Source organism: Chenopodium quinoa, unplaced genomic scaffold (genome assembly GCF_001683475.1).
Source record: "Chenopodium quinoa cultivar QQ74 unplaced genomic scaffold, ASM168347v1, whole genome shotgun sequence".
Lineage (NCBI taxonomy): Eukaryota > Viridiplantae > Streptophyta > Magnoliopsida > Caryophyllales > Amaranthaceae > Chenopodium > Chenopodium quinoa.
This window is the reverse complement of record NW_018744026.1, coordinates 352,699-369,183: the sequence shown is the minus strand read 5'-3', so window position 1 is coordinate 369,183 and position 16,485 is coordinate 352,699. Positions and strand designations below refer to the sequence as shown.

The 16,485-nt window shown below is 33.7% G+C and overlaps 1 protein-coding gene across 1 annotated transcript; it reads right to left on the bottom strand.

Moving 5' to 3' along the window:
* Positions 1 to 11,185: 11,185 nt before the first annotated feature.
* On the bottom strand, positions 11,186 to 12,473 carry LOC110690320. The gene is made up of 4 exons (XM_021867146.1): positions 12,347 to 12,473; positions 11,958 to 12,067; positions 11,608 to 11,883; positions 11,186 to 11,479 (listed from the first exon to the last, which is right to left on the bottom strand). The coding sequence occupies exons 1-4, from the start codon at positions 12,471 to 12,473 to the stop codon at positions 11,186 to 11,188; spliced, it is 807 nt and encodes a 268-aa protein (XP_021722838.1).
* Between the last annotated feature and the right edge of the window lie 4,012 nt (positions 12,474 to 16,485).

The window sequence follows — 16,485 nt, the reverse complement described above, 5'->3', positions numbered from 1 at the left end:
GAAGACAAATGGAAAGCTCAATCAAAAGAGTCAACAAGCTATCTCCTAGAGGTCAAACTAGCGCCAACTACGAGAGACTCTAACTAGGAGCATCACTAATCAAGCTCAATTGACAATTGCAATTCCTAAATCAATTGTCTGTATCATTAGAAACTACAATTCAACCTAGCATAATTCTCAAGGCCTAATCGAATTACACACATGAAAACTTTAATCACTTTAATCTCAACAATTAATCAACACAATCCCCAAATTAAGCACAATCAATCAATCATACAAGTTTCACCTAATTCCTAGCAAACAACTACTCTAACATCATCATCTAATCAACTAACAACTAAAGAAATCAAGAATCAACAATGTATGAAGAACAACTACACTAATCAATAATCAAACATCTAAATCAAACCAAACAAATATGAAATCAAACAAAACAATAAATGAGATACAGTTTAGAAATGATCATTGATAATAGAGAAGATCTCCAACACAATTGTCACCATTGAATCTTCAATTTGTCAATCACCATTGAAATTCCTCACTCTCTCTCTCTAAAATCTACTCCTAAACTAACCCTAAAACTAGAGAGATAAGCTCTCAACTAAGCTAAAATTATGATCAAAATCTGCATGAAACGTATTCTAAACTTGCCCCAAAAATCGAGTTTACAAAGGTATTTATAGAGGCGCGAAAACAAAAACCGAGCAAACAAATACCCAGGAAGGTGCGCCCGCGCTTCAGGGGAGACGCGCCCATGCTGCAAGGATGGCGCGCCCGCGCTTGAGCCTTGCGCGCCCGCGCATCCCTTGGTTTTTTTGATCTTCTTGCGGCTTCTTGCGTTCGCTAAGGTCTTCGAATGAACGCACAATCTTGATGATGATGAACACTAAGTGAGGCAGTCCCAAAAGCACATGATTGTGAGGCAGCCCCAAAAGCACATGCTTGAGAGCGCAAGAGCTAGAACTTGGAGAATCCACTTCCTTGCATCTTGAGCTTTCCAATTTCCATGAGCTTGCTCCAAAAGCTTCCTCCACCTTAGTAAATCACCAGTATCAAGACCGGAACCTTGTATAATACCTACAACCATGAAAATAGAGCAAATAAAGAAGAAAAGACTAGGAAAACCATAGAAATGCACAAAAGCTACAAAATAAGAGGGGAAAGGTAAGACTAAGACCAAAAGCATAAAACTAAGCATTTATTAAATATGAAAGCCATGAAAAGAGGGTAAAAAAAACCTAAATTCACATCAAATGGGTGCCATTTATGACACCCATCAGTCATAACTTATGCCAATAAGTGTAATGATTCTCTTTTGCTCTCGTTTGTTCATGGAAAGGACCTCATCCAAGTTAAACTTGCTAACGTAGTTTGAGTGGGTAGTTTTTGAAGAAGAAGGATTCTTGTTCTACTTTCCTTTCCAGCCACTATTATTATTCTTGGCCTTCTTGTTGCTAGGAGGAACATTAAGGTTATTTGAATCAATGAGGTCTTGAATGTGATCCTTGAAGGTAAAACACTTTTCGGTGGTGTGACTATGGCCTCTATGATTTTTACAATAAGAGTTTGGATCCCAATTGAGATATTCTTTTTTCAAGTGGTGGGTCTTGACTGGGCCAACAGGATGAATGAGACCTTGACCATGAAAATAGTCAATAGCTTCATCATAAGTCATTTCTATTGGTGTGTATTCTTCAATGGTCCGTTTTTCTAGTGGCTTAGGAGCGTTGAGTCCTTCATTAAATCCTTGGTTGAAATTTTGTTCGGTAACTATCATCCGATTTGCTAGTCCTTCTACCACATTCAAGAGCATGGCAATGACATCTTGCAGTTTTTTAACGTCTTCTTTTATACTTGACAAATTTTCCTCGGTATTATCTAAGAAAAATTCTTTCATCCTCCACAATCATGGCCACTTCATCAATAGAGGTTATATAAGCTATCTTGATCATGGGCTCACCTACAGGTGCTATAAGGAGTGAAGGATCAAAGGATGTTTGATCTTCTGCGATGGCTAGAATCTTGGAAGTTTTATTGTCATCGATGAGGTCTTAAATAGCTTCTTTGAGTTTTCAACACTCCTCAGTGTCGTGACCCTTTCCTTGATGATATTTGAAGTGTTTATTAGGATCCCACTTAGGTGGCCTGGCTTCTAGAACTTGGTCTTTGATAGGTCGTATGGGCATGACTAGTCCTTTGTTGTGTATCTTTTTGAAAGTTGTTTCGTAACTCATACCAAGAGGAGTGAACACTCTTTTCGACCTTTGGATTTGTGGTTTAGAGGTGTTCGTAGCATGTACTTTGTTAGTGGGAGAGGAAGAAGAAGGATGGTCGTTCTTCTTTCCTCTCGCACTATTATCTTTCAGAAGGTCATCTTCAATGTCAATGCCTATATTATACACAGCCTTGAAAGTATTCAAGTTGTGTTGGTATTGTAAGTTCTTTGCATATTTTTCTTAAAGGATCTTGATGAACATCCTTAAAGACTCTTTTTCGATAGGAACCTTAACCATATTAGCAGAATTTTCCCTCCATTTGTTAAAGAAAGAAGTGAACCCTTCGTTTTCTTTTTGTTTAACATCTCAAGTTGTCTGTGGTATTTTTCGTCTTAGATGTTGCACTTATATCTATCTACGAAAGCGTTTGTTATGGAATCCCAAGAAGAGGTTTTCTCTTTTCCAAGAGAAAAGAACCACTGTTGACAAACGGTTTCTAAAGATAGTGAGAACAAAGAATGAAAAATCTTCTTATCAATCCCCTTAATATTCATTATAGTTTCAAAGGCCCTTAAGTGAAAGTTAGGATTTTCAGTTGGCTTAAACTTAGGGATGTCACTGGCATTGAATTTTTGCTGAAGAAGTTTCTTGTCCACTGAGACCCCTTGTGAGCTACAGCCCTGAAATATATAGTCATTGGATATTTTGCTCAAGCTTTCTTGCATGAGCTTCATTTATTGTTGCCTTACAGGGTCATTGACTTTAAGAGCTATACTCTTCATTAATTAAGTTAGGTTGGCCACATCCTTCTTGAGTTCACTAACTTCTTCCTGAGACGCCATTATCTTCTTAGCCTTTCTTTTTCAAGTAATTGGTTTTTCAAAAAGTGAGACTTGAACAAAGGTATTGTCCTTAATTAATTGCCCTTCTCTCCTTGACCAAGTGCTGTAGAAAGGGAAGTTCAGGGTAAGTTTATCATTTTTGACTCAAGCTCTATTCAACATGCGATAGTTGGGAGGAGACCATAAAAAAAGTATGATAGAAGAATTTTAGTAATAAGGCGGACCCCTGTAGACACCCATTTGTGACTCCCCAAAACCAAACCCAGTGATGAGTACCTTTCACGTCGAATCATAATCGAATGAAGTGAAAGTGTGGAAAGTTTAGTGTTGCGGATAGTTTTAATTCATTTCTCTTCTCTCTGTTTTTGAAAACTTATTTTAAGAAAATAGTCAATCTAGTTTGGTTGGTCCATTATAAGGATCCAATAATGGTGTAGTTGGATGGGGTTTGAAAAGACCTTTCCAACGATATATTATAAGCCCAATTCCGATGAATATCGAGGAAGTTATGGCCAAAATACTAAACTGGGCCCGATTTGGTTTTTATATGCGGCCCAATGATCTAGAGGAGGGGCTATTATTAATTATCATTTCTAAAGCTATTAGGATTGATTATAGTCTTTTAGAATACTCTAGGAGGTTCTTTTAAATCCTAATGGAGTTAGGATTGATAATTATGTTTTAAAGAGTTTGAAATTGAATAAAACTACTCCTTTTAAGAATCCTTGTTTTGGTACGAAGTGGAATATATTCAATTTTTTATTTTCGTGCCTCATAATATTTATCCAAATATTATATGGTTGGATAGATGTTGAAATTATCTTTCCAATGATACATTAAAATATTAAATCCGAGTTACAACGAAAAAGATATGAATGAGACATGAAACTTTATCCAAAACTGACATCCTTCCACTATTTTGGACATATCTTTTTATCTACAAAATATTTTAATCTGATTCTAATTGGGTTAGAAAGTAGACTTTATGAGCTTTCCAACGACATATTATATGCCTTATTTAGACTTTCGAATCAAAAGATATGATAAAAACAAAAATGCATGAATTTCTGGAATCAAGCCTGGCGCCTGGTGCTAGCCATTGGCGCTTGGCGCCAATAAGCTTGTGCTAGGTCGGCTCTGTTTTGCGTGCGCCAATCTTGTTTTACGTGCGCCAAGTGCTCTGTTTTGATATTTTATCTTTTTGGCTGAGTTCTCTATAAATAATGTATTAAAAACTCCGTTTTCATTCACCTACAATCAGTTTTCATTCGCAATCATTAATTCTCTAATTCTCTCTTAATCATTCACCAACTCTCATCAAGATTTTCTTGATTATTTTCTCTCTCTCTCTCTCTTTTCTAAACCTTGTTTCTTTCACATACAAAATTCCGCATTCGCAAGATTTAGAAACACCTAACCATATTCGAAGTTGCCTTCGCCCTAGACATGAAAGGTTTAATTTCTGAGGGTTTAGTCCCAAATCTCTATTTCAATTATTTAATTTAATTGTTTGTTTATTATTTTCTTTGAAGTTACTAACGTGTGTATTTTGTTATTAGAAAGAGGTACGAGGCATCAAAATAAGTACTTTAATGGTTTTTTAATTGATATTATGATGTAGAAATCATGCTTAGGTTGTTGTTATGATTCCTAGTATCATGTCTAGGGTAATTTTAATATCAAGTATGATTAAAAGTACGATGCTTCCTATATTCTTCCTAATATTTATGATTGTTAGTATCATGTTAGGGTTAAAGATTTGATTTTTATTGCATAGTGACATGCTAGGGTTTGTTATTAATCTTGTTAGTATCATGCCTAGGATCTTGCTATTATTATTATGGTTTAATATTAACATGAACATGATTATGATTATAATTGTTATAATTTATGATGATTATGATTATTATTAATATTGTTATGATGATTATTTTATTTATGATTATTATTGTTTTGATTATGATTATAATTTTATAATGATGATTATATTTATTATTATGTTGCTTGATATTTATTTTTATCGCTTGGTCACACCTTTTAAGCATGTTTAAAGGGAATTTGTACTTGTAATCATGCTTAATAAGATAATTAATAATCTTGTTTAGGGTTAATTTGATTATAAATTCAAGTGATCGCCAATAATAGTTTTATCTGTGCATTTATATTCAACCAACATAGATAAACAGGTTTAGGGTTAATCCTATTGATTGCATGTTAATCAGAAAGCGCACATGAATACGATCAGAATAAAGTAGAGGCCTATTATTAGGGCAGGTTCAATCTCTTTTAGGTTGGATTTGTACCTTCATCCCCGAACCCTTATTTGGTTCTAGACCTTATGGAGTTGACGATCTCTTGGATCGTTAAGGGGTGTAACCTTCATCCTATTTACGGTTTACAAGTTCCTAAAACTTGTTGGCGACTCTTTTGCTCTATCTTCTTCCCTTTTGGACGCCACCGTACTTTAGTGTGTGATCACAGTGGGGTTCAATCTAGGGGTTAACGCTTGAAATTATTCCCTACAACCCCCAACTCAAATGACGAAAAAGACGACTCTTACGAGACTCTCTAGACATGGTCAAGATGTGACATATTAGGTGTGTGCTTTAATAGTAAATGTTAGTGACATACTTTGACTCTTTTGTGAGACCATGGGACTATGTTCCTAGACTCTATTAAGGACTGAATTAATTTATTGCCATTAATAAACTGATTAAATCGTTTTAGCAAATAGATTAGCCTTTCTCGTGATGCAGACTCGAGCAAAATTACAAGCTGTCGTCACTGTCGCCAGACGCTGATAGCCAACGCCAAACGACGAGGTCGTTGCCTGGCGCCGGACACTAGAGTGCGGCGCCACAGTTCAAATCTTTGTGCCATTATGGAACATCGACCTAGGATTGTTTCCAATATTTTTCTGTAAAGGATTTAGCCTAAAAGTATTACTAAGATGATCAATTTATTAGACTTTAATCATTATCAATTAATTAATTAAATTAGCAAAGTCCTTTAAGTCATTTTTTTATTTATTTAACTTATACATAAGTCAAAAAAATGGTTAGGGGAAACACATATAATATGCACAACAAATAATGCACAAGTAGTCATATTATCACGATATGATGCAATGAGTTTGCAACCTAACCATGGCTCTAGTTCTCTAAAGTTCAGGATATGGGTTACTCAAAGAAGGTCCATGGTTATGAGTCTGGATGCACCGCGCAGAAGCCTTACCTTTGAAAGGGTTGGCGTGTGTGGATGGGACCCCGCGAGTTTAACTTGCTTCCATGGTTTGGTGAATTCAACAATCTCGGATGTACCCTTCGTTGCCAGGAGCGTTCGATTGGGTAGATGGAGCATGAATTCCCAGAGTGTTATGTCCATATGTAGAACACATATGGGTTTCAGAAAAAAGGGAAAAACTCAATCAAGAAGTAAAATCGAGCAAACAGTACTAGAAAACTAGTCGAAAAAAGAAAGTAGATTTCTTGCTCGGTAGTGGAAGAATTTTGCGCAAGAAAATAGTGTCATCACCAGACACTGGCACCGTATCCAGACGACAAGCTTGTCGCCAGGAGAAGGCGCCATCATTTGGCGCCGACACTGTTTTTCTCAACGCTAATTCCTACATGCCTCAGCAGCATTCTATTCTTGACTTTGCCAGTTTTTTTCGTAGCATTATTTCGATTTTAGCTGTGAAAGATATTTCCCTAAATTCCTACTATGTTTTTGACTCATTACCGATGGTCTTTCCAATGAAAACCTTTCTATGCTTATGACAATAATGTTAATCAAAATTACGCAGATGAAATACTTTGAACTTTTTGAGTCTCATCCACTCATTCTAAGTAATTGCCAAAATAAATTTTAGTAATTAAAAAAGAAATTCATCCCCAATGCTGTCGCCAAAGAACTGTAGGGAATATTTCAAGCTATCCCACACTTAAGCCCCACTGTGATCATACACTTAAGCATGGTGGCGTCCAAAGGGAAAGAAGATAGAGTAAAAGAGTCGCTAACAGGTTTAAGGAACTTGTGAACCGTTCACAGGGTGAAGGTTACACCCGTTAACGATCCAGGAGATCGTTAACACCAATAGGTCTAGAACCAGGACTTAAAGTTCGGGGATGAAGATACAAATCCAACCTAAAAGAGACTGAACTTGCCCTAATAATAGGCCTCTTCTTTATTCTTCTCGTATTCATGTGCGTTTTCTGGCTGACATGCGATCAATAAGTTAATCCTGAACTTGTTTAGTCTATGTTTGTTGAATATTAATGAACAAACAAATATATTATTGGCGATCACTTGAATTATAATCATATTAGCCTAAACAAGATTATTAATTATCTTATTATGTGTGATTACAAGTATAAATTCCTTTTAAACATGCATAAAAGGCGTGATCAAGCAATAACAATTAATATATCAAGTATTATAATAATAATCAAAATAATATTCATAATCAAAATAATCATGTTAAAGCATAATAGTATTAATAGCAAGATCCTAGGCATGATATTAACAAGATTAATAACAAACCCTAGCATGTCACTAAACATCAAAGATCAAAGCTTTAGCCCTAACATGATATTAAAAACGAAATAGGAAGCATCATAATAATCATACTTGATATTAGAAATATTAGTTAGCCCTAAACATGATACTAGGAAGCAATAAAACATTCTAACATGAAACTAGGAATCAATAAAATAATCTAAGCATGATTTCTATATCAAAAGATCAATAAAACAATTAAAGTATTTACTTCGATGCCTCGTAACAATAAAACAAAATACACACGTTAGTAACTTCAAGGAAAATAACTAATAAAAATAATAAAATAAAATAATTGAAATAGGGATTTGGGACCAAACCCTCAGAAATTATCAACCTTTCACATCTAGGGTGAAAACAACTTCAATTTTGGCTAGGTGTTTATAGAGCAAATGTATAAGGAATTTTGAGAGAGGGAAGGTTTAGAAAAAGAAGAGAGAGAGAGAGAGAGAAAGCTTCTAGCTTTTAGAGAGAGAGAGATTGTAGATGATTGTGGGTATTGATGATTTTAAAATAGGGAGATATAACCCTATTTATAGGAAAAAATAGCACGAGATCGAAGAAAATCATATTCAGAATAAAATACCTCCTGTCACAAACGACAAGAGTCAGCGCCAAAAGACAAGCTCGTCGCCAGGCGGCGAAGGTTAGCGCTTGGCAACGACTCAGTCGTCTCGTGCTGGTCCAAAAACCAACGCGATTTTCCACGCGTAATTACCTTTAACACCGATTGCAGGTAATTATGCGTCCGAGCAGTTTTTGAAATAAGATTTTATATATTTTATTTTAAATAAAACATCTTTTAAAAATAATAATTAATAGTCCCTCCTCTAGATCATTGGGCCTAATCTAATTTAATCCATAACTTCCTCATAATTTATCGGAATTGGGCTTATAATATCTCATCGGAAAGCTCTTTTCGAGCCCAATCCAACTACACTATTATTGGACCCTTATTATGGACCAAACCATATTGGACTGGCTATTTTCATAAATAGGAGTAAGAAAAGAAATATTTTTGAAAACAGAAAGAGATATATTTTAATAAAAGCATCCTCATCACTAGACTTTCCACACTTTCACTTTGTTCGACAATCAAATGTTGTGAAAGGTATTCATCACTATATTTGGTTTTGGGAAGACACATTTGGGTGTCTACAAGCCACTATAAGAAAAAGACATGGCCGCAAACACAATTAGCAGAACAAAACAAACAACACACACGTTAGCAAAAAGCTGAGTAATCATCACATATCAATATATAAAGAACAATAGAATAATTCATATAATTAACTCTGTTAAACAATATAGTTCAAAACTACATTACACATATACACCTCAAGGGTTAAAAACTTTATACTATGTCCAACCTCGAATTAACTCATACCCAATAAGTGTACCATGCTCTTTGTTCTATACCTAGCCTTGGACATGAGTAATTCAAATAACAAACCTACAAGATAAAAACTGGAATACTCTCAATAACTAGAAAAACACCTTGAACCAGACCCCATACGGGTCAATTCCCACTATAGGGGACCATAGAGAATTAATAAATAAAGATTATACCTAATTCTTAACTCATGATCATTATCTTATTACCAACATGCCAAGGACTAAGGTCTATAACACCGACCCTCAAACCAATAACAAAATAATATTCTCAACCTTTTGATCTCATACATTGATCAAATAATCATGCACAACTAATTTATATTATCTCAACAATGGCACATATTCCCAAATAATGTAGCAATTTGATTAAAAAAAACATCTCAACTCTTAAGGAAATAAAACTAGAACCCAAAAATTATTATTTCTCAACCCAAAAATAATACTCTACATTAATAGTCATAAAACCTCAATAAAACAATACTCCCTACATAAAGACCTTTAAAACCATAGAAAAATAATAACACGGTCAATCAATGTAACAAAAATATACGATACTCAAATTCAATCAAACCATATAAAATCATAATAATTAATTATATATACAGAGTACGAATAATAAATCATATCACACATAATATGAAATATAACGCAAACATCTCCAAGTTTCGTGTGATTACATATAAAAAAAACATATGAATATATGATTCCAATGCATGAATTTATATAGTGTGATTACCTTATAATAGTTATTAGGCAAAAATTAAGCAAGATACGTACTCCACCTTCACATTCAGCTATTCACGCACATAACTTGAAAGTTGGGAGAAGGTAATTGATTGCTCAATTTAATCATGGAGATTATAAGTATTAATTACATATATGGGATTGCTATAAATCCAAGGACATAAGGTGAAGAGAACGAATTTTAATATTTAAACTTATGGTAGCAAAAATATTATTAGGGGTAAAATAGCTATATACGCTTAGAAATATAAAATCCTCTATAAATTAAAATAGGGTTTTAATACCTTCCGAATTCTAAAATAAAAATATGAGATTAGGAAAGTTATTTAATAAATAAAAATAAATAATTTTTCTTCAAAGTATATTATATAAAATCACAAAATATTCGGCTATTACAATCTACCCTGCTCAAAATAAGTTTCGTCCCGAAACTTAAAGTTAGGAAAATTCGGGTATTACAATCTACCCTCCTTAAAACTAGTTTCGTCCCGAAACTTGGAAAACGAAATTAAAGTTTTTCCTCACTTAGTATAATATTGTTGTACTTTTTGTCATACCTTTACCTTTTTGTGTCTCATTGAGAACACAATAACTCAAAATAATCGTTAAAATTGTGAAAACAATACAAAAATAACTGAAAATATAGGGAAAAAGTGGGAAATTCTACCGCATTCTATCCCCCTAAAAGAAAATGAGTTATTTCCCCGTAACTCAACATACCTGAAACAACTCAGGGTATTTCTTTTTTATTTCTTTTTCTGCCTCCCAACTGGCTTCCTCATATTCTTAATTAGACCATAGCGCTTTCACAATCGTAACATTGTTATTGCATGAACTACGCACTTTACTGTAAAGAATTTTGGCAGGTCTCTCTTCATAGCTTAAACTTTGGTCTAGCTCAAAGGTTTCAAGTTGTAGCACATGAGATTTATCAGGTATATACCTTCTTAATTGAGAAACATGAAAAACATCATGCACTTTGCTTAGCTGCAAAGGTAAGGCTAACCTATAAGCTACCTTGCCTATCCTTTGCAGAATTTCATATGGACCAATGTATTTTGGGCTCAGTATTCATTTCTTTCCAAATCTCATTACTCCTTTCTTTGGTGATACCTTTAATAACACCTTGTCACCAACTTCAAACTCCTCTTCTCTACGCTTTAAATCTGCGTAGCTCTTTTTGCAATCTTGAGCTGCTTGAATTTTAGCTTGAATTTCCCTTACTTGGTTCACTGTATCTTTAATCATTTGAGGCCCTAGAATCATTGTTTCACTTATGTCGTTCCAACCAATTGGACTACGACACTTCCTCCCATATAATGCCTCAAATGGAGCCATTCTTATGCTCGCATGATAACTATTATTATAGGAAATTTCAATCAAATCCAAGCTATCCTCCCATCCCCCTTCGAAGTCTATAACACAAGCTCTCTAAATGTCCTCCAAGGTTTGAATGGTTATCTCAGTTTTCCTATCTGTAGTAGGGTGAAACGCAGTACTAACCTTAAGTGTCGTAACAAAGTTTTCCTGCACGTTTTTCAAGAATTTGGAAAGAAATCTGAAATCTTTGTCAGACACAATATCCTTTGGAACTCCATGTAACCTCACAACATTCTTTATGTAATCTTTTGCAAGTTGCTCCATCTTCCAAGTCTCCTTCATTGGTATAAACACCACAGATTTTGTAAGTCTGTCCACCACTACCCAAATGGCATCATTTCTACTCTTTAATTTTTGAAGGTAAGTGACAAAATCCATTAAAAAGCAATCCCAATTCTGTCCAAGAATTTCCAATGATTGCACAGTTCCTTGGGGCCTCTTGTGCTCTATTTTCACCTTTTGGCAATTCATACACTTTGCACAAATTCTGCAACTTTGTTTTTCATTATTGGCCACCAATACACCTTTTTCAAGTCCTTGTATAGCTTATCCCCTCTTGGGTGCACTGAATAGGGTGTATTATGTCCTTCTTCCATTAGCTTTCTCTTCACTTCCTCGCACTTTTCAGGTACACACCATCGACCTTTGTACCTTAAACTTCCATCTTCATGAATTTTTAAATATGTAGCTTTTCCTTGCTTTATTTTCTCACGAATCCTATCCAATTTCACATCTTCTGCTTGGTTTTCCTTTATCTCATCAAATATGGTTTGTTAGATAGTCAAATTCGCAAGAATTCCAGTTGGTACTCCCCATTTAATACTTTTATGTTCATTTTACTCATTTCCCTACATAACTCATCAGCCACTATCAAAGTATTCAATCCATGACTGATCTTACGACTTAGAGCATCTATAACTACATTTGCTTTCCCTTCATGATAATGTATGCCCAAGTCACAATATGTCATGTACTTCAACCATCTCCTTTAGCGAGACTTCAAATCCTTTTGAGTGAAAATGTACTTCAAGCTCTTATGGTCTGTGTAAATTCTACATTTCACTCCATACAAGTAATGACGCCAGATCTTTACTGCAAAGATAATTGCAACAAGTTCTAAATCATCGGTTGGGTAATTCACTTCATGGGTCTTTAACTGCCTTGATGTGAATGCAACCACCTTCCCATTTTACATAAGCACACAACCCAAACCATTCTTTGATGCATCACTATGCACATCATACATACCACTATCGTCTGGCAATGTAAGCACTAGTGCTGTAACCAGCTTTTGTTTCAAGAGTTGGAATGCTTCTTCACACTTATACTCTGATACCATTTTGTAACACCCCTGATTTACTAAATATTAATGAACAATAAATTAAAGAAAAAAAAACAACCTTGGAATAGAATTGCAAAAGCACCTAAATCGGAGGTATTACCGCCACATGCAACAACCTGTCAAATGTTAAGGCTTACAAAATCCCAATAAGTACAACCTAATAAATTAGGTGAGAAATTTATACAAATTTATAAACTCATTATAGCATACTAATCGATCACTTGAACTCCTTTAGCTACGATCACTTGATCAAACCTGCTTATACAAACTTGACTGCTCGCCATTAAGGACAAATTCCCAAATAGAACGTCACAGGCCCACCATAAGAAAAATACATGGCTGCAAATACAAGTAGCTGAACAAAACAAACAACACATACGTCAGCAAAAAGCTGAGTAATCATCACATATCAAAATATAAAGAACAATAGAATAATTCATATAATTAACTCACTTAAACAATGTAGTTCAAAACTACATTACATATATACACCTCAAGGGCTGAAAACATTATACTATGCCCAACCTCGAATAAAATACAATCCTTCACTTAATTAACTCATACCCAATAAGTGTGACATGCTCTTTGTTCTTTACCAAACCTTGGACATGAGTAATTCAAATATAAATTAATTAACTCATACCCAATAAGTGTGCCGTGCTCTTTGTTCTTTACCAAACCAACATGTATAAAAACTTGAATACTCTCAATAACCAGAAAAACACCTTGAACTAGACCCCATACAGGTCAATTCCCACTGTAGGGGACCATAGAAAAATAATAAATAAAGATTATACCTCATTTTTTACTCATGATCATTATCTCATTACCAACATACCAAAGACTAAGGTCTATAATGCCGAGTCTCAAACCAATAACAAAATAATTCATTCTCAACCAAAAAATAATATTGTGCATTAATAACCAGAAAACCTCAATAAAACAATACTCCCTACAAAAACAACATTAAAACCATAGAAAAATAATAACACGGTCAATCAATGCAACAAAAATGTACGATACTCAAATTCAATCAAACCATCTAATATCATAATAATTAATCATATATACAGAGTACAAATAATAAATCATATCACACATAAATATAACGCAAACATCTCCGATTTTCGTGTGATTACATATAAAAATATATCTCCGATTTTCGTGTGATTACATATAAAAATATATGAATATAAGATTCCAATGCATGAATTGATATAGTGTGAATACCTTATACTTCCTCCGTTCTTTATTACTTGACCCGCTTTGACTTTTACACTATTCACCACCCTTCCTTTGACTGTATTTTGTGAATAATATGTAAGGAAAAATATATTCATGTACGATCTTTTTGGATTCGTCTCAATATATACTATCAAAATATATAACTTTTAAAATTTTTACTTTCGGAGAATTTAAGTTATTGATTGTTAAAGTTTTGCATTGGCAAGCGTGATAAAAGAAACAGGTCAAGTAAAAAAGAACTGAAGAAGTAATAGTTATTTGGCAAAAATTAAGCAAGATAATCCACCTTCACATTAAGCAATTCACGCACATGACTTGAAAGTTGGGAGAAGGTAATTGATTGCTCAATTATATCATGGAGATTATAAGTATTTAATGAATATATGTTATTATATTGCTATAAACCCATGGACAGAAGGTGAACAGAACAAATTTTAATATTAAAGTAGAAATTTTATTAGGGTTAAAATAGTTTATATATGCTTAGAAATATAGAATTCTTAAATTAAAATTGTGTTTTAAAACCTTCCGGACTCTAAAATAAAAATATGAGCTTAGGAAAGTTATTTAATGATTAAAAATAAATAATTTTCCTTTAAAGTATATTATATAAAATCATAATATATTCGGGTATTACAATCTACCCTCCTAAAAACAAGTTTCGTCCCGAATCATAAAGTTAGGAAAATTCGGGTATTACACACATCTAGCTCTAATCTCTACTCGCTCCAACTTTATTTCTAATGGCATCCTAATTCAGATAAATAATGGAAAGACCCAAATTTTCATGAAATTTAAGCCAGGAAAAAATCAAGACATAAACAAGACAAATAACCCCACCCATAAGAGGAACATAAAAACAACCAGCAGTCACAATGAATCTACAAACAACCATGTTTTACCTAGTTTTCAGATAGGAGCAAAGCTTTAAACTGCATTAGATTTGGTGTACCATTTCAAATAGCTGGAGTACGTATTGTGGCACCGTTCATATGGAATGTGTTAATCAAACATGTTCTCCACTAGAGTTCACATCAAGTGGAAGAGGTTATTGTTTATTCTTGCTATTAGTGGAAAAAAATCTATCCGTAACGAGCAAAAACTGACCATCCGTAACAGGTAACGACCGTTACGTAGTGGTCGTTACGGATAGCAAATGTTATTTGTAACAAATACTTCCTCCGTTCTGTTAATATTGCAACAAGGAGGAAATTACGCATCCCGAAACACCTTTTATATGCTAAATATCTATAATTGTGTAAGAGTAAAAATTATAAAAAGTTGATATCGTTAAAGTATTTTATGAGACGAATCCAACACGATCCCATTTGACTATATTTTGCTTAACGTATAACTCATATTATATGGTCAAACAAGAGTGATGAATAGTGCAAAAAGTCCATTGTTGCAATATTAATAGAACGGAGGAAGTAAGTAGTTATTTGCAACGGGCAGTTATTTGCAACGAGAAAAACAAGTGCTCGTTACAAATAAGTAGTTATTCGCAATGGGCCAAACAAGTGCCCGTTACAAATAACCACGTTATTTGTAACAGACATTTCAAATTCCGTCATAAATAATCCCGTTATTTATAACGGTCATCCTAACGTCCGTTACGAATAATGGGGATATTTGTAACGGGACATGTTTTGCCCGTTACGAATACCTATTTATATGTAACAGGCATAACATCTCCCCGTTACAAATAGTGTGTAATCTATTTTTTTTTTTTTTTTTTTTAAAAAAAATCCAGCAATTGTTAGATTGCTTGCACACCATTTATCATTTAATGAAAGACATTTATATTTTATACAAATATAGTATACAATTAATAATAACTAAAACTTAAAAGAATAGCTAAACCAAATCTCAAGTACACTTATTTTTCTCTAAAGGCATTTTTGTTTTACTTATTTTTCTTTGTACATTTACGCTACCTTCATTCAAATTAAACTTAAATCCACCATAGGGGCCTTCATTTCTCTATATCTCATTGTTATCATGAATTTCTATTAAGCAGCCTCTTCCTCTTACTCCAACAATTATGTCTTGAGAATTTTCACTGCTTTCTCATAAATCTCATTGTTATCATAAATTTGAAGATTTTCAATCTTTTTCAATCCCTCGGCTTCATCCAACATCTACGCATAAAAAAATAACATCTCTAGTGGTGTCGAAATTCTTCTCAGCTTCACCTAAAGAAGATCACATAATGGCTTTATGCAGCCCTTATTTACAAGAAACCTAGAAAAAAAATAGCTAGTTTAAGGTTACATCTTGTGCATAACATACATGAGAGCATAATGCTTCAAGACAATACAAAACATACTTTATGCTATTATGTTTTACTTATTTGTCATTGTTTAGTTAATTTTATTCCAATAAAACTAGATACATAAAAATGAAACGCTAATTTTTTTTTCTGCATAACTCTATACCAAATTGTGATCTAAGTCAATGATCATATTGTGATTTAAGTACATACATAAAAATAAAACTAGATACATTAAAATGAACTTCTATTAAGCATATATGGCCAATCAGGTAGCTTATGATTATATTATGAGTTAATTCAATGACTGATCACAATGGACGGTTTCATAAACACAGTAATTTTGCAGAGTTTTTTCAATCAAAAGAGATTTTAACTCCTTAAGCCACACATAACAAATACAAAATCCAAACCAATCTAAGCTAGTAGCTTAAGTTAGACCAATCTAGTATTAAAATACAAAATGATGCAATTACTGAATAATAGGTTTAG

Coding starts and splice junctions, on each gene's coding strand:
- LOC110690320 (XM_021867146.1), bottom strand. CDS start 12,473: ATGGTATCAGAGTATAAGTGTGAAGAAGCATTCCAACTCTTGAAACAA. Junction 12,068..12,346: donor TAGTGATGCATCAAAGAATG/GTTTGGGTTGTG, acceptor ATTATCATGAAG/GGAAAGCAAATGTAGTTATA. Junction 11,884..11,957: donor TGAGTAAAATGAACATAAAA/GTATTAAATGGG, acceptor GATGAGATAAAG/GAAAACCAAGCAGAAGATGT.